The following is a 21,987-nucleotide window of genomic DNA, read 5'->3' as shown; positions in this document are numbered from 1 at the left end:
AGATATAGGTCTGGAGCTTCTCCACGGCTTCTGAGTGTGCGAGCTTCATCCTGAAACTATACATACGCGGGGGGGAGATGTGGGGAATGCTCAGGTATAACGGGGACCAGCTTTTTAGTCTGATCAAGCTTCCATATCACAAACTGGTTGATCTTAAGATATGTCTAGTTTGTTCCTCATTATTTTCTGAGTTTTTTTTAGAAAAGGAGGATGACCCCCGGCTTTTGCATTTGGGAGATGCATGCAGCCATTTTATTGATTATTCTCGAGGACCTTACAAAGTATTGCAACAATATGCCTGAATCCGCTATCTTGGCAACATATGCCACTACTCCTATCCATATGATGAAGGGGTGCTAGCTGGGCCAAATACCTAGTCCACTCACCTAAGCCTATCATCAAAAGCCAGAAGCCCCAGCCGAGCCACATACCGGGTCTGGGAGCATAAACTGGTCTGACGCACTCACACGTGTCGTCACCGCCATCTTCCACAGGTCCGTCTTCAGAGTAGATATTGAGGCTTCTACCTTGTCAGTCCACTCTTCCATCGACACCACCATGACGCCAGACAACTACCTCCTCCTGCGCGAGTCCATCACCATGCATCGAGCGCCGAGTCTCCACTGCTCCACGCCGCCGAGATCCGTCGCCATCAATGTGTAGGATGAAGCACCGCTCCACCAAAGAAACTGCCCACTAGTCCCTTGATCCCGTGTACGCCTCCAGGAATGGCGCCCCCAAGGAGGAAACGATACCAACGCGCCGCCGCCATCCGATCTATTGATCTAGGGTTACCCCCGGAGGTAGCAGATATAGGTCTGGAGCTTCTCCACGGCTTCTGAGTGTGCGAGCTTCATCCTGAAACTATAAAATCAAACATGTTTAGCAGTTAATTGCAAACTCAAAATTACATATGATCTTACAAGATGGTTTCGAATGACATAGCATTGGTTTGGTTTTCGCCTTTGCGTGACTTACTAGCCGGTGCAAAGAAGTAAAAGGAGTTAGAAAGAGAATTGGAAATTTAAAACAAAAGAAAATAAAAATAAAAAGTGGGGGGCGGGGGACACATCATGTTGTATTCCAAAGAACCCAAAAGTAATACATGAACACTCATAAAAAAGAGCAAATGTGCTTAAATACATTTAACAGTAAAAAGAGTCATACCTAACCTTGATGTGGATGTACGAATGTATCCACATGTACAACCATTCCCACTTTTTGTTGTAGACATTTTGGATTTCTTATATTTCTAAAATGTCTGGCTCATTTTTATTTTTCTTACTTTGATCAATAGATTGGTTATCAAACATGTGTAAAATGGCCTTCTAATTATACAAAATCTAGTCATAAGCAGACAAAGTAGTACCTACAGTTTTGAATTAAAGGCGCGTATAGTTTTGAATTAAAGACCAGACTTGTCTGAGTTTGGAGATCAATTCTAGACTCGGATGATAATTCAATGACTACATTTTTCCTAATATTAGTTACAACCACACCAACACGACTCATGCATGTGCATATTTTTTTGACCAAGTACTCATGAGCATTCATCTCGTGATAAAACAATGAGTGATATACCAACCTTGTGAACGGCAATTACCAGTGCACCAACACAACCCTGACATTCATCTCATGATTGGAACTTTTATACTCCACCAATCTTCCCTTGTCCGAATAATGTTTTGGCTTCTCTATATAGAGGATCACATCTTTGTCTACATAGATAGCAAGCTCGCTCTATTGTCCTAGTTTGCTTTTACATGTTCCTAGCACTGACTTAGTATATAAAATAGGTAAAAATCACACACTAATATGAGTAGAAGACGATATAATCTAAAGGGATATAGGGAACATTAGGAATAGGAAACACTACGAGCAATGCAAGATCCCATAACAAGGATCGTAGGTCCTGCAATGGAAATGCTAGGACCTGTGATGGTATTAATTAGACCGCACCAATGACAAAAGGATGTATTATATATTATCTCTAGTGTTCTTAAAGTTTTCATTTTAAGTATTTACATGGTTCGAACCGGATTGTTGACCATTAGTTTATATGACAGTACATCTATTGCATCCAAAAAAGTTCTATACTGTGGAAATAATTTTTGAGAAAAAAAAATCACATGTGTGATTTCAAGTATCAACTTAAATCTTCCAAAAAAAAAGTATTCACTCTATAGGTTGTTAAATACATGGATGAAATGTATATACTTGAGGGTTGACTGAGTCGCTTGGGGCTATCTCTTCCATAGGCTAGGCTTAGAGATCGCTGACCTATAGATTTATAGATCATGGTTCGTTTGGCTGCCCTGTCGTTGGGAACCCGATGATGGTAGCTACTTCTCCATGTTGGCATATGAAACTGCATTCCAAGGTTCACCTCGGCGATCATCGACCAAGATAATTGAAAAGCTTAATTAGGTGAAAATAAGTGCAAGTTACTTTGCTTCATTCCTTCCAACTGATCGAGGATGTGAACGAGTTTCCCTCATTGTAGTGTGGTGGCATCGTAGTTGTCTCAATTAACTTCATGCTCTTGTTGTGTATTGGTTTTATTGCACATATTTTGCTCAAAATTTTCACTTATAATTTTGGTTGTATCCTTTACTTTTTCATCTTGTTATCCATTGTGGTCCTGTGAGAGCTTCTTTAGTTGTGACTATCTTCAATGATTCATGAATTAAATGATTTTTGCGAAGAGCAAGTATTGTGATCCATGAATCATTAATACGATTGTATATGAATACCATCGATAGGGATCATGGAGTCAATTCTCTGTGGCTTTTATTCCATCAAAATTCAGTTGTATGTTTTGCCCCCATATTAGTTAGTGGTCCATATTGTTTCCTCACAAATCTAGAACAAAAGCATTTTTTGGTGAAGTATGCTTGGTTGATTCTTAACTATGTCATACTTCTCTCCATTTAAAAGTAGACAGACTTGAGAATATATAGTTGCATGTCTAGTTTGAAGTTGTGCGCGTGGCAAGATGTTTTCCTGTAGACTAGATCTCACGAAATGTGTCAATATTTAGCTATGCTATGAAAAGTGTGGTGGTCAACTTATAATCATATAACATATGCATGTTTCATGAGTTGCCCATTTAGCGTGCCACATCACTTAGCACGACTATTGTCGCCTTTTGTCACTATATATTACAGTAATGCACTATAAGTGATGTTTGTTGTATGTCTTGTTGTTTTACTAGGTAAGACTCCATTCTAGACAAATTATAGTGCATCACAAGTGGCGATATAAGACGACGTCGTCTCATACCGATGACACTATCTTGTGCCGAATCATAGTGAATCACAAGTGTCAACAAAGACGTCTACCACTAGGGATGGCATCAACTTCGACATGGATGCCATTGACTCCGGATGACGGCTTCAACACAAATGGCTTTGCAGGGGATGGCGTGAACTTTGGCTCCAGACCATAGTGTGTCCTAGGTAGTGTAGGAGGAGCATGATGGGTGTCCATGTATCAACGTTGCGGAGGTGCGACGGCGACAAGTACGAGCTAGGCTAGGCCCGTCAGCCTTTATGGTTACATGCATCGTCCAGATGAAGAGGCCGGGGGTCATCCTCCTTTTCAAAAAAAGGCCCATCAACCTTTTCTAGTTTTTGGTTATACTAGCACACGGAAGGCACGACGGCACACCGAGCCCAAGTATGAGCCCGTTGTTGGCTAAATTGCAGCTTAATTTGTTGGTTGCTCATGTTTACTTTTAGTATTAGATACATTCGTATCTAGACGAATCTAAGACAAGAATTTTGGGACGGAGGGAGTACTAAGTAGCGCGAGAAGATTACAAACTGTCGAAAAGAGTACAAATTGTTGGGTCGATTACATAATCTGGTGACATACATACAAAGATGAATGGAGGAGTACAACGTAGCGAACATTGGACTAAAGGTTATACATTTTATAAAGTGAAAATAACCAAATTCTCTAGCTTGATAGTTGTCTGCGCATAGTGTCCTCCTGTGATTGCTCCTTTCCACTTATCCACTTTCCTCTAATGATGTCGAACGCTGGAAAGTATTATAGATGGCAATAAATTGAATTTTATCTATCTTTCATTCCTTTTTATAATGCACCTTTAACAACACAATGAACACGTGAATTCCATCAGCTTAGCATACTATAGATACATTTCATTTATTCTGTAAAAGCAAATAGAATTACTTAGTGTAGTACAAAAGGAGAGCTGAAGGCTTTGAATATACAGAAGATAATGCAAAAGCAATTCACTAACCTCAACTAAAGCTGACATGCCAAGTATTTCCCACATTTTCAGCATTCACTTGATATGGCGATCAGGTGACACGGTAACAATTAGTAGAACATCACCTACTCCTTTGGACCGTGCATTTTAAAGCTGCCAAGCATCGATGATGAATCTCTTTGTACAAAAGAGGACACCATGTTCACAACATATCATGAACCTTCCTTTCATTTGAAATCCCGCGTTCAGAAGATGAGATCATTAGCCTTTCATGCATTTGAATTATAACATATGGCCAAGTATTCAATACCTTTACTACATTATGCATAACATCAAGTAGTCAAAACTTCTCTGGTTACATTTATAAAGGTATTCTTTGTTGTATGCGGGAACGAAATGTAGCTCGCATACTCATCCCAATCCTTAATGAAATAAAGCTCGCATATTCATCCCAATCCGTGTTCAACCAGACCCTCCGAAATAGAAAATTCCTGAAGTAGTAAAGTGGGAAAAATTGATGCTCCAGAAGAGCCTCCGGTTTTGACTCAAATTTGTGCTTAGCTGGTCAACAATGGAAAAGATGTGAGCATTGCTCTTCATCAACCTTGCATGGCTCATAATACTAGTGCCATGTTTCTTTCTTTCTATGTTGGAGCATGTGTTTTGTTGTCCCTTCCTCTACAAATTGTGTGATTGAAACTGGAGTTCAGAGTCATGGTGTAGATACTAATTATTAGAACTCCCGTCCTCCTGACAAATTGTGTGATTGGAACTTGAGTTCGGAGTTACGATACAGATACTAATTATTCGAACTACAACTGAACCATTGCGTCAGCATAAAACATAGAGCAAGGTACAAAGTATTTTTAGTGCAATGGTTAATGTCCGCCATCTATGTTATAATTCCAAACCGAGTGACCAATTTGAAAGGATTTCGCGGGATTTTTCCCTCATATATGTCTATCACGAGTTTGCTCATGGACTTTCATTGGTGCAATATTTGACAACATTTTAAAGATGATACAACCATTATGTTAGTTCAGCAACCTTTGTAAGCTAACTATAAACTATCAGTACTATTCCACAAGGGATAAGCATCAAACTAAACATGTGTGCATGCCTTCTTTCTTAAGAAAACAACCCATTTAAAGTATATCCTACAAAATCTGAAAATTTGCAGACTCTGAAAATGGCCAAGCATTACTTGCAAACCACATGTTTATGTTTCTCTTCATTTTCTAGAGAAAACCACATGTTTATTTATTTTGCACCACCCAAAGACACCATACTTTACCACTTACAAAATGCCGTACTTTGAGATCATATAATAATCAGCAATGCATGACATCTCTATCCCTATGTTTTGTTTAAATGCAACATGTCTCTCTGTGAGCAAAGTCACAAGTAGAAATCACAGCTCACGAACTGATTACTTCATTTACTTTTTAGCCAATGTTATTTTTCGAAGAAATCTTTCTCTTTTTTTCTTTTGATGTGAAAAACATGTTTTGTAGATTTTTTTTTGAGGTCCACATATTTTTTTAAATTTCTTTTGAGGCAAAACCACATCCTACTTTATTAATTTGTAACAATATTCATTGGTATACAATGAAGATCAGGAGGTCGAAGGACGCCAATCGCTAAGTTCTAGAGCATGTTCTGCGAGGCTATGTGCCTCAACATTCGTCTCTCTCCCCTCAAAGATGACAGACCAAGAGGTAAATTCCCGTGCTGTCACAATAAAGACAACCTTTTCAATCTTTTTTAGGGTTTTTCGATTTTGTTATAAGTTTTATTTTGAGTGGTTGTCAGGTTATTACAGGCTTACAGCCCCGGTTAGTGACTTTACAAGCCCACTCATTCTTCCGAGGGAACAGCAAGCCCACTCATACAAAGCCCATGGACCAAGCGCTCGCAGCTGGGCCCACATCGCAGCCTCACACCCCTCACGGACGAAAACCCTACCCTCCCGCACGGGCCAGCACTATAAGATCCCTCATCATCTTCATCCCACCGCGCCGCCGCTCCACTCCCCCGCAAAACCCTAGCCCTCCCCCGCCGCCGCCGCCGCACCGTCGTCTCCAGGTTTGTGCCCCCTCCCCGTGCCTCTGCACCGTTCATGTCCGGCGAAATGCCGTCGCGCCTCGCTCCTGCGTTCCTGCCACGATCTGTGGCGGTAGATTCGCCGCCGGCACTTTCTTGTGAATCGAGGCCACGCCGCGCTCTTGATCTTGCCTCGCTGGCTTGGATCCGTGGTTTCCTTGGCTGATTTGTTGGTGCGCTGTGCAGGTAAGGAGGGCGAGATGGTGAAGCACAACAACGTCATCCCCAACGGCCACTTCAAGAAGCACTGGCAGAACTATGTCAAGACGTGGTTCAACCAGCCCGCCCGCAAGCAGAGGCGCCGCATCGGTGAGCGCCCCCCCACTTCCTGGCAGCTGTGATGATGTCTCTGTTTTCCCTTCCTGCGCGAGGATCTTAGTCACAATTGCTCAGCAGGATCTGTAGTTCTAGTAGCCTATGATTGTGGTGGTGTTCAGGATGTGTGACTGGGGGTTGAGGTATAAAGTGCTAATAGGAGGATATCTGGTCTGTTAGTTGTTTCTAGTACATCTACCATGAAATCAAGTTTGATGCTAGGCTAGACGTCTCTGGTACTCATCTGTATTGCCATGTCTCTTTATATTTATAAGTTGAACCCAGCAGTAACATGCGAGGAACACTGCACTGGTGTATGCAATTACTTGCAAGGAGTTAAGTGCATGTTTGTTACAGCAGGGCAGAGTAGATGTAGTATCATTTAGGTTTTTTTGTTGATTTACTAATAAGTTGCAAGCCAATCCACTGACAACATGTTTGTTTTATTGTGGTGCTTGTTTGACTCACTGTCATCTTACATTATCTTCTTTTTGTATGCAGCTCGCCAGAAGAAGGCTGTGAAGATCTTCCCTCGCCCCACCTCTGGACCTCTTCGCCCCATTGTGCAATGCCAGACCCGCAAGTACAACATGAAGGCCAGGGCTGGCAGAGGCTTTACCCTTGAGGAGCTTAAGGTGATTATCGTTCCTTTGCTCTGTTTCCTTCATTGACGAATAGCCTATGAACGATGCAACATCATCAGTTCCCATAATTGGTCTATAACTGAACATGGATTTTTAAATGTTTGCTCTGTAAGAACAGTCAAATTCCATAGTTGTACATTGCGTCAATTTCTGGCTTACTTTTTGTTCTCTACTTTGAGAGAACTTGTGTTCTCTCTGTAGCTTTGAATTGCTTGCCCCCTCCTACAATTGATGCATGCTGCTTGAGTTTAGGTTCAGATGCTAGATGAGATAATCTGCTGAGAAACTATAGTTGGGTTATCCTAGAAAATTCTTTGTCATCTGCTAATGTATGTATACTGTAACTGCAGTCCGCTGGCATCCCAAAGAAGCTCGCTCCTACCATTGGCATTTCTGTGGACCATCGCCGCAAGAACAGGTCGCTTGAGGGTATGCAGTCCAATATCCAGAGGCTTAAGACCTACAAGGCCAAGCTTGTTATCTTCCCAAGGCGTGCTCGCAAGGTCAAGGTATACATCAGCTTACTCTTTCTCTCTGTATTTTACATTTGGAGGTTCTAATATCTATGTCCCTCTAACTGCTCTCTTGTTCCCAGGCTGGTGACTCTACTCCGGAGGAGCTTGCCAACGCCACACAGGTCCAGGGCGACTACATGCCCATTGCCCGCGGTGAGAAGCGCTCAGTTGAGGTCGTGAAGGTCACAGAGGAGATGAAGGAGTTCAAGGCCTATGGCAAGCTCCGTGTCGAGAGGATGAACCAGCGCCAGTTGGGAGCCAGGCAGAAGAAGGCTGCCGAGGCGGAGAAGGAGGAGAAGAAGTGATGAGATGCTTAAGGCAGCTAGTGGGTTCTGTTGTTATCAAGTGCTAGTTTCTGAATTTCTGTTTTGGCCTTCTCGGACATCTTGTTTGATACCTGATATACTTATTTGCATGATCTGCTATCAAATCTTATCCTATGAGTGTCCTTGGATTTTATCCTTGTATCATCTGAACAGTTTCTGTGTATGAGTGCCTCTGTTTTTGGGTTAATGTTAGAGTATGTTAGAAAGAGGTCAAATTTCTATCTGCCACTTAAGATGGTGGAATGCAATTTTAAGCTTGCTCCTCTGAAATGTTTCATGTGTAGCTCATGTGCTAATGAAATTGATGCATGGCAGAAAGTTCTTAATTTTCAATATATCTCTAGTGGGGCCAATAATGTGCAATTTAGGTTTGCTGATAAAAAATCAAAATGAATCGAATATTGCATTTTGGAGTTTTGAAAGATTTGTGCTGTTTACACATCACAAATATGTGGAATACGTAGGGTTTGGATGGCACCATCTCAGGAGCACAACAGGAAGCAAGTTAACCCAGATTCATGAAACTGTTATATAACAAGCATTGTAATCTGTTTTTTTGTTCGAGTTGGAACCCCTTCTCGCTGGCCCTCAAACTGCTTGAAGGAGCTCATATGTACTACTCCCTCCGTCCCAAAATAAGCTAGTACAAAGTTGAGACTTATTTTGGGACGAAAGGAGTACTAACTTGGCCCTGAAGTTCTCACCATGCCAAAACTTGCGGGTTAGTGCCGCAAAGCGATGAACCAGCGGGGATTTGCTATGCCGGAAATTTTCATGTCTGAGAAAGGAACTCCTCAAAGTAGCAATCCTCATTGATATCTTGCATAAGCATCTCATCTCAGAAAGCACAATTAATACTTCGCGCAAGCATCTATCCAGAAGCACAATAGCAAGAATGCCACCTAGATACATAAAACCATCATATGCCAGGTTGCTCATAGCAAGCTTTGTAACCCAGGTTGTTTTACATTATCTTGCGTTAAAACTCTGGCAAACCAAAACGTTGCTTAACACAATTGTGCATGGTAAGGTAATTTCCCTAGTTTTCATCATCAAACTAAAACATGCCTCTCGCACATGCACTGTCGAAAAAGAAACAACAATCCCAGGGCACTTCTGCAAACTAGAACATTGCCAGGTTTTGCCCAGTTCAGGAAACAAAATATAAGCTTCGCTGCAAACGTTTATTGCAAACGGCAAGATAAAGGGGACACAAAGGGCAAGATAAGCTGAGAAGGAGAAAATCCCACAACAAATTATCAGAGGTACAGAAAGGGCTCCTTCACTAGTCAAGAGCAAAGGAAAAAATCGGAAGAAGGTCTTATATAGAGTATATACGACTGATTACCTTACAGGAGAAAGGGCAACAAATCAAACAAGAGCAGTATCTAGCTTGCTGCAATACGCAAGAGAACATTGATAGCTTGCAATATGCAATACGGCGAAATCTGTTTGTTGTGGCAACTTACACAGCCTTTCTTTGAGCAAAACATACTAATATGAAAAAAAATCAGACTTTCCAAGTAGTGAATTATTATTATCCTCCTTTTCTATCATTAATATTTCTATTAAGCGTGCAGTACTACTTGTTGGTGTCATGTAATGTCTGGATTGGTTAATGAGACCAGTATTTCTGCATCATGGTTGCACTATAATTAATTGCAGTGATCTCATTAGTACATTGCCACCACAGAGCTTCATGTTACAGTTAGCTGGTGTACAGTGGTAATAACAAGGATTACATCGGCACCTTTGAAAAGGGAAAACATGCAGCTAATTAAGCTAGACCATGATCATTTGTTCATTTTTACTCCCTCCGTTCCTAAATATTTGTCTTTTTAGAGATTCCAAATGGACTACCACATACGGATGTATATAGACATATTTTAGAGTGTAGATTCACTCATTTTGCTCCGTATGTAGTCACTTGTTGAAATCTCTAGAAAGACAAATATTTAGGAACGGAGGGAGTAGATAACTTATTATGTTCTGTTGTCCATGTCAAGCACAAGAGCATTGTTCAATCTGCTACCACTACTATATATCCCTGTCGATTAATTTATCTGAAGCGTTCATGTCCATAGTCCCAGATGCCAAATGGACTCTGCATCCTTAATCTTCAGCTTCAGCATCAACACCTAAACAGCATCAACATGTAGTAGATGCATATGTCTCAGATTATTAATTTTACTACTGAGTTCAGTTCATCAACACTCCATTCTCTTACCTCTGGCTAGTAGTATGATGGATGCATTTGCAAGAGCATACTGCTGCTTGTTCATCCATTTACCAGGGGCTTCCCCTACTCTGAACTAGCACAACTACATTCAGTTGTCTACTCAAATAATCTCTTTTTGCATAACTACATGTTCATCCATTTACCGTCCATTGTAGACTGTGGCCTCAAAGAAACTCTTTCTTCGCTGCTACATTAGAGCATTGCTGCTAGATTAGAGCAACACATTGCTAACTGAAATAAATTTCGCAATTGTGAACAAGAACACACTTCTCCAAATGCCATGCATAACAAACATCCTAGCAGTCGAACCACAAGACTTACACACAGGCATATCAGACGAGATAACTACTCAGAATACATGAAGTATTATACCAACAATAACAAAGATCCAATTCACATAGGAGTACGTGCTCCAGTTACATAGCAATAGCATCCTGATTCCTAATTAAGTAATTAGTTGATCCAGTAAAGGTTATAATAAAGATGGTTAGAAATGCTATCAGTCTATCACGTACTAGACAAAATGCAGCCCACTACTGCTCTTCCGTGATGCTGCCCTGATCACTCACGACATAGATAGCATCCATGAGCTTCCTGGTATCTTTCTTCTTCACATTGCATCTCTGTTTCAAAGGAAACAAAACAAAGGTCAGCATGGAGACAATTAAGTATCTGAATACCAAATGGAACACAAAGACAAGTAGCTAGTACAAGAATAATAGCATGTTAAATGGCTTCATATCCCAGACATGCCACTTTGCATTATACAGTCTGCAGTCCAGTAAAACAAAAACCAAACCTCTGATCATAGAAGGACAAATGACACAGAAGCACAAATTACCTGCTACAAACTTGTATTATCCACTGGAAAGAAAATATTCACTGTAATACATCTGACTCAGGAAATTATGCATAAGAAATTTAGAATCCTCTAAGCAATAGCATGCAGCATGCTTCAACATACAAATATGGGACATTTGTTCTATTATACCTCAACATTTTGAAAAAAACATGTTTCATTCTTTTGTAGGTCCAGTTTTTAGTTTTGCACTTAAGAGCGCTTGATAGTTCAAAAACATGACACAACAGGATGATGGTCCATGCTAAGACACGAAAAAGACATTTTTCAACACCACTGCGAAGTACTATTACGAGGCTGCATAAGGGGAAGAACAAGTTCAGAAGCATGCCATTCCAACACCAGCATTAGAAAAGTAACTATTGCATGGAGTGGTTTGCACACCGTACTCTGAAACTTCAGTATATGTCTAGCAAATGACAATCACAGCAATAGGCAATATTAAATGAAATTCTGTAACTAGTCTTGAGTCCATAATTAAAAAATAATGAAAAAGCATTACTAGCTTCGCTAAAACCAATGAAAAGCTGTCATTGAGGATGACAATATACTGGGAGATAAAAGCTTTGGATTTGGATATATAGTCATCTAAATAGCACCAGGGAAGTAAAAGGTAAATAGAGTTTGTACCCAAGCAGATTATTTGCCTTAGGTGTCCATCATGTTAGTCCATTTAAAATGACTTTTTTTAGTTTTTATAATCATTTAGCAACCAAGAAATACACCGCCATCCTTCCCTAAGACGACCTCTCTAATTTCTCTTATCTATCCGCATCTTCCTTCTCAACTAGCCAATCAAGCACTCATGAGGACACGCAAGGGACACCCTAATCCTCCGTGCGGCACCCATGCTACTGAAGTGTCCCCTACTATGACCACAAGTAAACACCCTGTAATATGACCACAGTACACAAGCAATTTTAAATCATCTTAAGGCAATATGGTTAAAATGTCCCAAGGAATCAATCATATACCTAGCACAATTCCACATCTATTGCCAAACAATGCGATGAATGATGCACATTGCAAAACTGTGTAACCTCAACAGAGAGCACTACACAGATGATCCAAAGGCCAAACAGGAAACCTTGCATGATCACCCCGGAGTGCGGGGAATGTGGGATGCCAGATCATCATAAAGGGATGGATATCACCAAAACACTGATGCTCTTCCGTCTGCTCATACACCTTACGCAGTGTCCTGCGCCTGGTATCCAGGTGGAGCGCACACCGGCCCATCTGCAAGAGCACAAACTCAGCATCGTTCCCCACCCGTCTTATGACAAGACCACTTTCCTCATCCTCAACCGTGCAGCCTAGCACCCTCAAATCAGGGCACATCTCACGCAAACAAATGGTGTCCACCAGCGACCAGTTGCCCCCCTTGTGGAGCCAGATGAGGAGCCGAAACTCCTCGACGAGGATGAAATACACGCCGGAAGCATCGTGAGCCCGTGCCAGCATGGTGGCGCCGCACCCGTCGTGCTTGGCGCCCCGTGGGAGTTGGATCGTGGAGAAGCTCGAGGCCGTCAGATCCAGGACGACGATGTCGCTCACGCCCGCCGGCATGTAAATTCTCCCGTCGACGAGCACGGGCCTTGGCTGGAGTAGTGGACGAGGGAGCTGGTGCATGTCCAAGGGAGGACGCGGGAGCCAGAGACCATCTTGCAGCACGTATACGTGCAGCCTGGTTTCTGGTTCGTCCACGGTAGACTCCACGTACAGGTAGTGGTAGGAAAGGCCGCACCTTTCCTCCGTCGAGAGGATCTGCGTGAAGCTGCAGAGACCACGGGGCCGGAGTGCGGGGCGCGGGAGCGGCGGGATGAAGGCGACGGGTCTCCGAGGGCACAGCGGGGTGTGCACCCTCATGACCGCCCTGCCCTCGCTCCCGACCTGGACGAAGACGCTGCCGTTCCGGCAGTCGTGGATCTGGACCAATTGGCCGTTGTAGATGTCGAAGCTGAAGCTCGCGCGGCGGAGGACGGCGGCGAGCTCTGCGGGCTGGGGCAGCACCGGGACGAAGGCCGGTGGGTCGGCCGGGACGTCCCTGTCGCCCTCGACGTAGAAGCCGAGGAGGCGGGGCGGGTGGAGCTTGCGGAAGCGGCGGAGGAAGGCGCGGCCCGACGCGTGCCCCAGCCAGCGCTTGCAGACGAGCGCGGCGCGGAGGAGGGTGGTGGGGAGGGCTACGCGGAGGAGGATCTCTGCGAGGAGGTCGTCGTCGTCCAGCACCTTGGACACGGCGGCGGCCGCCGGCGGCCTCCTCTCGCCCTCCATTTCTGTGTTGTTTTCAGTGGGTTTGGGCGCAGTGTAGAAAGGGAAAGGGGATCGAGCAAGGTGGGCGAAAGAAACACGATGGACGTAAAATTTTTGAATTTTGAACAAACATTTATTTAATATTACAATCTCGCACACCACAAAAAAAGTGAAACTGGTTATTTCAAATGGGTGAGATCAAGGATTCCAATTTCTTTAAAATGTTTACTCAAAAAAAAATTCTTTAAAATGTCATTTCAGCGATTCCAATTTCATATTTTCTCAAAAGAATTGAAATTGCCTATTCCAAATGCGATACAAACAATTTCAATTTATATTGTGAACAGCTATTTCAATACGGATCACGATGAAATAACAAGTTACACGTATGACAAGTATCAGTTTCAGATATTTCAGAGAAGTAGTAATTTCATATTGAAATACTCCCTCCGTCTGAAAATACTTGTCATCAAAATGGACAAAAAAGGTTGTATCTAGAACTGAAATACATCTCCTTTTATCCATTTTGATGATAAGTATTTCCGGACGAAGGGAATACCAGTGAGCGTGCACCTGCTTGGATCAACTGGCGCCTTGTCTGTTGGTTAGCACACGCACGAGTTGATCTAGCATGTACATAATGAAAGCTTCATTCTAGATTCTACTTGATCTTTCTAGAAAAAATTGCAGCTTCCATTTTATATTTGTAGTTATCTCTGGCTCACTGGAGCTGAGAGCAAAATGCTCGGGCTAGACGTTACAGGAACATCACAAAGCATCCATCTTCTTTCAACAAGACATTATAAGAATCCAGATTGGTTCAGCGAATCATACCATGCTGCTAACTGTAATTCAGCATGCTGAAATTCCTCAAAGTTTGAATGTTCTCAATACATCAGTAATCATATGTGAAAATCTGCAAGTCCCTCTTTAAGACAACAATGCGAGTGTGTAAAAATGCAGACGCTAAGACATCACAGCCTCATATCCTACTGGAGCTTCTTCTTTGACGCTTCTCAGGCATTCATCTGCTTTTCTTTGTCGAGTAAATACGGGGAGCTAACACGTGCTGTTATAGTTCATCGTCGACCGGGGCTGTAGCACTGGAGATGGCAGGAAGGAGAAGGAAACAATGAGAAAACGTTAGCCAGTTCGAGTAAGTGCAAAGGGCGCGAATCAGCTGATTCATATATACGCTGATACATCATATACCTTGTTGACTGGCAGTGTTTGCTAATATCCTGGCAAAGGGCCTGGCTCACGTCCGCGGATTCTGCCGAGCTTGTTTTTATCCACTCAGCAAGCTGCAATAGAAAAAAATAACCCATGTTAGGCCTTGTGCCAACAACTTTACAGATCTTCACAGTTAAAAAAACAAAACACATCTACCAAATAAGTGAAAAAAAAAGTCATCTGATCTTTACAAATATCTATAAAATACTGTCTAAAGGGTAATGCCATCCAAGACAAGAAGTACCTCGTCCTCAGTTTCCTCCAGTAACCTGCGCGATAAGTGAACTTTGTCAGCACGCCCAGTGATTCACTTATTCAATAGCCAACACAATTCATCAAAAGCCAAGAAAGGTAATATCATCTTTCGACAACTGTTAAATCTGCATTTCTAAAGCAATCTAATTCTTTGCCAAACTAAGCACCTACTACAAGCAAATTTGACCTTACACAAATACGGGAAAACAGAGTTCTTCATGTTTTTTGACAGAAACCTGAGAGCTTTATTAAGGCTACATCACAGCTCCGTTCACACTCAATGGGGTTACAAGGGGTCGTTGGCAACAAGGCAACACGCCCAACACACTGTTAGTCAGTTACAAGGTTTTACTGAAGAAGGACGAGCGCCCTTTATACACTTCACTAACAAGATGATGGCTATGCTATATAAAATATGTTAAATCAAGCACACAAAAAATAGGTAATAAAAGGTTAATGAGGGCAGAGATAAATTACTTTTTTGCCCAAGTTTACTACTCCCTCAGATCCATATTACTTGTCGCTGATTTAGTACAAAGTCTAGGCTGGTATGTTCAAAGTTCTGTACTAGCATATTTATAGGAGAAATAAACTCTGTTTTCCATCAGTTCAATTCTCTGAAGTACTGAAAACTGCACCATACCTTCCACAGTAACTGGATAGATTTTTGGAGTGTGCTCGTGCTGCAGCTTTCTTATCTACAAACAAATTATCAGACAATCAGTAAACGATTAGTAACTACAATTCACACTTCTTTACAGCTCATATTCATTATATCGCAATAAGAACAATCCAATACAGAGTAGCGGTTATCATTTGCTTGTTATTTAGCTTATTTTACGTTATTTTACGTTAACGGAAGACTATCTCTCAATGATGTCCTGCATGATTGTATTGGCATCGTCGAGTCTGGGGGTCCTTGTAATAAGACTATCATGGCGAGCACTGGGGATATACACTTCTAATCTAGGGCTTGCTGCATTTCCTGAGATGACACTTGTGTGGAACAACTGAGCAAGAAGAATAAGCAGAACAAACTATGGGGTATGGCCGTGACTCTCCTGTGTTTATGGTGTGGTAACAACTTAAACTCAGTCAAAAGAGTAAACAGGTGCCACAAATATCCTAACTTACCAGTTTGAAAACTGCTCCAGCTTGGTACTTTCACCCATTCTTTTTCGCCTGATTCCAACTGCACACAGTTCAGTTTATTAGATGACTAAAATGCTTTGGCTGGTGCTCAAATTATAGAGAACAGATCAACAGTTTAATACTAGAGGGATAACTCGATTATAATATATCCATATACCCGAGTAGACAACTTAATATGTTGAAGAAAAGATCTAGCCTGAATAAGATGGCAGTGTGCAGTAACAAAATTCTAAAACAGTTGTGTAGCTTCATTTTATACCTTCTGCAGCGTATAGTCTTGCATCTTATCACATAGGTCATCCAGAAGCTCTACAATCCGAAGCTCGCTGACTCTGCACCGCACATACAGAATCAAGGACATACCAATGCAAAAAAAAAAAGGTAAAAACTATGTCCATCATTTATTATGCAAGTGCTGAGATGCACCCAAGATGAACGAAAAGAGTCCATGTAGTGTTTAGTATTAGCAAAGCGTATGGTAAATTGTCAGTATTCCTCTGCATCACATTGTGTCCATTTGATGTTCCAATATTGTTATAATGCACGCTTCTGTACTGTTGTAGTCGAGTATACTCTTTTTTACCGCATTTTAACCATTGAACAGCAGAGGGGCAGTGCAAGTGATATACCTGTAATCGATGACCTTCCCCTCGCGCTGACCTTTCGAATTTAACCTGTTACGCAAGTCCAAGTGATTTCTTGGTTTCTCCTGCATTAAGAGAATTCAGGACAGTTGCCAATCAATAAATGGTCCCGGTAACAAGAAACTGGAAGAAACACATAACCACCAAATCAGCACTGCAAATGATAGCAGAAATCAAGCACCTAAACAATGGCAACTGGAAGACAGGATTTTTTACTTACACTTGATATTCCAATCTCTAGCTCAGCCTGCAAAAACAAGACCGAACAACAACACATCAGATCTTCTGCTACCACAATGTGCCTCTCAAACACAGGCCGCTGAAACTTTCAGAAGTCTACCACGTTCTGCACTAAATCCACGAAGATCCAGGGCTCCGACCATCTCCGGAAGATGGCTTAGCGGCGAGCGGTAATAAAGATAAAAGATGGAACCTTGGAGGCTAGGAACTGAGAGGAGGACGGAAGGCAGAAGGGATGAGCTCACCGCGACGGCTTTGCAGGCGGCGCACTTGTCGCCGATGGCGGAGGCGGAGGCGCCGGCGGCCGCCGCGAATACAGCGGCGAGGAGGAGGAGGAGCGCGCCGGATCTGCGGTGGATCGCTCGTCTCGGCTCCATCTCTCCCACCGGCGATCTCGATCTCCAGTCTCCGCTTCGTGAGTTTGGTCCTTTTGCAGATATGACCCCCAGGTCCGGCACATCCTTAAATACGTCCCCGCAGCTCCCACTCTCGCTTCCACAGAAGCTTCTGGACCTGCTTGACCAATTTACGTACTTCCTCCGTTTTCTTTTTACTCCGCGTATAAAATTTAGTTAAAATCAAACTATACAAAGTTTGATCAAATTTATATAGAAAATATGAACATCTACAATGCTAAAATTATATAGCATGAACATACATTTTATTGTGCATCTGATAATATTGATTTCATATTGCGAATGTTGATATTTTTTAATATAAAATTAGTCAAACTTTATAAAACCTGAATTTGACCAAACTTTATATGCATACTAAAAAAGAATGGAGGGAATACTTTACTTATGTCAGTCCGGGCCCGCCTGTTATCACACATGCAGTGGCGGATCCCACCATCTTTGAAAAAAATACAATGAACAGAGAATTTCCTTTAAGAACAAACTGAACAAGTTAAGAAAAGGAATTAGAATTCTATATATCTAAGAAATTCATCCACAACCTATCCACCTCATCGCATATGTCTCGCATATGCCACCTCACATTTAAATGCACATGCAAGTTATCTACATCATCAAGCACATCAGACCAATCAAGTTTTTACTTTTCAGCACATGCAAATTCATCCACAAACTTTTTATTTTTATTTTTGATAAGTTCATTGTTAAAAAATTCACATCAACTCACTGGGCATTATCTCATTTTCATCAGAACACCTACTTGTAAGCCGTGAGATACATATATTGATCTCTATTCAAGGAAATTAAGTCAGTTTATGTAGAAAACATGATCGAGTTAAGAGGAGGATATTATGAACATGTTTCATGCTTTCCATGCTGGCACTTTGGATGTGCGACAACTGAATTATGGAATTATAACTTTAATTCCTAAAACCTCTGAGCCTAACAAAATTCAACAGTTTCTTCCCGTTACGTGCTTATATAAGTTGATCGATAAAGCTTTGGTCTTTTGATTGACCTTGTTCCGGACAAACTGATTAGCATTACTCAAAATGCCTTCATGAACGAGAGGAACATAATAGATGGTGTCCTTTCTTTACATGAAAATTTCCATCATTGTCATCGTAAAATAATGTGGGATTGTGCTTAAAATTGACTATAAGAAGGCATAGGACTAAGTCAATTTGGATTTCCTGTTGGAATGCCACGAATTTGGAGGCTTTAATGCTATTTGTTGTAGTTGGATTAAGAACATTTTGCACAATGATACTGTTAGTGTAAACCTTAATAACACTACTGGCTCCCTATTTCCAGAGCCATAAAGGGGTGAGATATCTCCTTTCCTTTTTAATTTGACTGCTAAATGCCTAGCCAAATTAATTTAGAATGCTCAAAAGAATAATCTTCTTACTGGTTTGGCTCCTGATCTGGTTGATACTGGAGTAGCTATTCTCCAGTATGCTGATGATGAAGGAAATATGCCCTAGAGGCAATAATAAAGATATTATTTATTTCCTTATATCATGATAAATGTTTATTATTCATACTAGAATTGTATTAACCGGAAACATAATACATGTGTGAATACATAAACAAACAAAGTGTCACTAGTATGCCTTTACTTGACTAGCTCGTTAATCAAAGATGGTTGTGTTTCCTAACCATGGACAAAGAGTTGTCATTTGATTAACGGGATCACATCATTAGTTGAATGATCTGATTGACATGACCCATTCCACTAGCTTAGCACCCGATCGTTTAGTATGTTGCTATTGCTTTCTTCATGACTTATACATGTTCCCACGACTATGAGATTATGTAACTCCCGTGTGCCGGAGGAACACTTTGTGTGCTACCAAACGTCACAACGTAACTGGGTGATTATAAAGGTGCTCTACAGGTGTCTCCAAAGGTACATGTTGGGTTGACGTATTTCGAGATTAGGATTTGTCACTCCGATCGTCGGAGAGGTATCTCTGGGCCCTCTCGGTAATGCACATCACTTAAGCCTTGCAAGCATTGCAACTAATGAGTTAGTTGCGGGATGATGTATTATGGAACGAGTAAAGAGACTTGCCGGTAACGAGATTGAACTAGGTATTGGATACCGACGATCAAATCTCGGGCAAGTAGCATACCGATGACAAAGGGAACGACGTATGTTGTTATGCGGTCTGACCGATAAAGATCTTCGTAGAATATGTAGGAGCCAATATGGGCATCCAGGTCCCGCTATTGGTTATTGACCGGAGACGTGTCTCGGTCATGTCTACATTGTTCTCGAACCGTAGGGTCCGCACGCTTAAAGTTACGATGACAGTTTCATTATGAGTTTATGTATTTTGATGTACCGAAGGTTGTTCGGAGTCCCAATGTGATCATGGACATGACGAGGAGTCTCGAAATGGTCGAGACATAAAGATCGATATATTGGACGACTATATTCGGACACCGGAATTGTTCCGGGTAATTTCGGATAAAACCGGAGTGCCGGAGGGGTTACCGGAACCCCCCGGGGAAGTAATGGGTCTTAGTGGGCCTGAGGGGAGAGAGAGGGCAGCAGCCCAGGAGGTGGCGCGCCCCCCCTCATGGGGAGTCCGAATTGGACTAGGAGGGGGGGGCCTTTCCCTCTCCCTCTTCCTCTCTTTCCTTCCCCCTCTCTATTCCTAGTTGGACTAGGAAAGGGGAGTCCTACTCCCACTAGGAGGAGGACTCCCCCCTCTCCTTGGCGCGCCCCAAGGGCCGGTCGGCCTCCCCCTTGCTCCTTTATATACGGGGGCAGGGGGGCACCCTAGAACACACAAGTTGATCATCGTGATTGTTCCTTAGCCGTGTGCGGTGCCCCCCTCCACCATATTCCACCTCGGTCATATTGTAGCAGCGCTTAGGCGAAGCCCTGCGACGGTAGAACATCAAGATCGTCACCACGCCGTCGTGCTAACGGAACTCATCCCCGAAGCTTTGCTGGATCGGAGCCCGGGGAGCGTCATCGAGCTGTACGTGTGCCAAGAACTCGGAGGTGCCGGAGTAACGGTGCTTGGATCGGTCGGATCGGGAAGACGTACGACTACTTCCTCTACGTTGCGTCAACGCTTCCGCTGCGGTCTACGAGGGTACGTAGACAACACTCTCCCCTCTCGTTGCTATGCATCACCATGATCTTGCGTGTGCGTAGGAAATTTTTTGAAATTACTACGTTTCCCAACAGATGATACAGTGTTGTATATCAGTCATGATCTTGAGAGAGCTGTTAATTTGAAAATCATTCTATATACTTCTCAGCTCATGTATGGCCTCAAGATTACTCCCTCCGTCCGGGTTTATTAGGCCTCTCATCGTCACAAGCATGTCCGTTTTTATAAGGCCTCGCTTTGGAAAGGGGCATGCGTGCAACCATTTCATTGGTTGCATTCAAAGCCATTTTTGTTTTTTTACTATGGAAAGCCATTTTTGTCGGTACCATGGCTGGGAAATTAATACACTTCATGCGTGCTTTTTTATTGGCTGCATGCATGTGAGAGAGTGCATTGGGAATGGAATGGAAGAACTAATGTAAGCAAATTACTATGTGTCTTGTCTAAGAGAAGTTGTCTTTAGGCCTAATAAATCCGGACGGAGGGAGTAACTATTAGAAAAGTAAAACCTTCTGTGTTGGAGGGGATGAGAGTATCCTAGAGTTCTGTGTTGAGAGTATCCTAGATATTGGGCACTTCCCAGTGAAGTATTTAGGGGTCCATGTTGGCTTTGTGTTGGGGAACGTAGTAATTTCAAAAAATTTCCTACGCACACGCAAGATCATGGTGATGCATAGCAACGAGGGGGAGAGTCTGATCTACGTACCCTTGTAGATCGCAACGGAAGCGTTGACACAACGTAGAGGAAGTAGTCGTACGTCTTCTTCCCGATCCGACCGATCCAAGCACCGTTACTCCGGCACCTCCGAGTTCTTAGCACACGTTCAGCTCGATGACGATCCTCGGGCTCCGATCCAGCAAAGCGTCGAGGAAGAGTTCCGTCAGCACGACGGCGAGATGACGATCTTGATGTACTACCGACGCAGGGCTTCGCCTAAGCACTACAACGGTATGATCGAGGTGGAATTTGGTGGCAGGGGGCACCGCACACGGCTAAGGAACGATCTCAATGATCAACTTGTGTGTCATGGGGTGCCCCCCTGCCTCCGTATATAAAGGAGCAAGGGGGAGGGGGCGGCCGGCCTAGGAGGAGGCGCGCCAAGGGGAGTCCTACTCCCACCGGGAGTAGGACTCCCTCCTTCCTTGTTGGAGTAGGAGAAGGGGAAAGAGGAGGAGATGAATAAGGAAAAGGGGGCTGCGCCCCTTGTCCAATTCGGACCGGAGGGGGGGCGCAGGCCTCCTTCCTTTTGGACTCTTTCCTCTATTCCCGTATGGCCCAATAAGGCCCATATACTCCCCCGGCGAATTCCCGTAACTCTCCGGTACTCCGAAAAATACCCGAATCACTCGGAACCTTTCCGAAGTCCGAATATAGTCGTCCAATATATCGATCTTTACGTCTCGACCATTTCAAGACTCCTCGTC

The 21,987-nt window shown here is 42.8% G+C and overlaps 3 protein-coding genes across 4 annotated transcripts; 1 reads left to right on the top strand and 2 right to left on the bottom strand.

Moving 5' to 3' along the window:
- Positions 1-6,162: 6,162 nt before the first annotated feature.
- On the top strand, positions 6,163-8,273 carry LOC125517558 (60S ribosomal protein L13-1-like). Its single transcript, XM_048682759.1, has 5 exons — positions 6,163-6,322; positions 6,527-6,649; positions 7,157-7,290; positions 7,650-7,808; positions 7,895-8,273. Exons 2-5 carry the CDS (start codon positions 6,541-6,543, stop codon positions 8,117-8,119), a joined length of 627 nt encoding a protein of 208 aa, XP_048538716.1. The 5' UTR covers positions 6,163-6,322; positions 6,527-6,540; the 3' UTR covers positions 8,120-8,273.
- A 2,438-nt stretch (positions 8,274-10,711) lies between these two features.
- Positions 10,712-13,576, bottom strand: LOC125517557. 2 transcript variants are annotated; one of them, XR_007287682.1, is made up of 2 exons: positions 12,213-13,576; positions 10,712-11,002 (listed from the first exon to the last, which is right to left on the bottom strand). XR_007287682.1 is itself a non-coding variant. In XM_048682758.1 (2 exons), the coding sequence occupies exons 1-2, from the start codon at positions 13,510-13,512 to the stop codon at positions 10,990-10,992; spliced, it is 1,200 nt and encodes a 399-aa protein (XP_048538715.1). In that variant the 5' UTR covers positions 13,513-13,574; the 3' UTR covers positions 10,712-10,989. The 2 variants fall into 2 exon arrangements, 1 of the variants encoding a protein (XP_048538715.1); XM_048682758.1 differs by having other exon boundaries at positions 12,326-13,574.
- Positions 13,577-14,306: 730 nt separating this feature from the next.
- Positions 14,307-17,464, bottom strand: LOC125514997. Its single transcript, XM_048680405.1, has 9 exons — positions 17,261-17,464; positions 16,996-17,022; positions 16,761-16,840; positions 16,391-16,463; positions 16,114-16,171; positions 15,623-15,677; positions 14,969-14,993; positions 14,704-14,795; positions 14,307-14,594 (listed from the first exon to the last, which is right to left on the bottom strand). Exons 1-9 carry the CDS (start codon positions 17,390-17,392, stop codon positions 14,564-14,566), a joined length of 573 nt encoding a protein of 190 aa, XP_048536362.1. The 5' UTR covers positions 17,393-17,464; the 3' UTR covers positions 14,307-14,563.
- Between the last annotated feature and the right edge of the window lie 4,523 nt (positions 17,465-21,987).

Source organism: Triticum urartu, chromosome 6 (assembly GCF_003073215.2).
Source record: "Triticum urartu cultivar G1812 chromosome 6, Tu2.1, whole genome shotgun sequence".
NCBI classification, from domain to species: domain Eukaryota; kingdom Viridiplantae; phylum Streptophyta; class Magnoliopsida; order Poales; family Poaceae; genus Triticum; species Triticum urartu.
The sequence above is the reverse complement of the archived record's forward strand: the minus strand, read 5'-3'. Positions and strand labels throughout refer to the sequence as shown.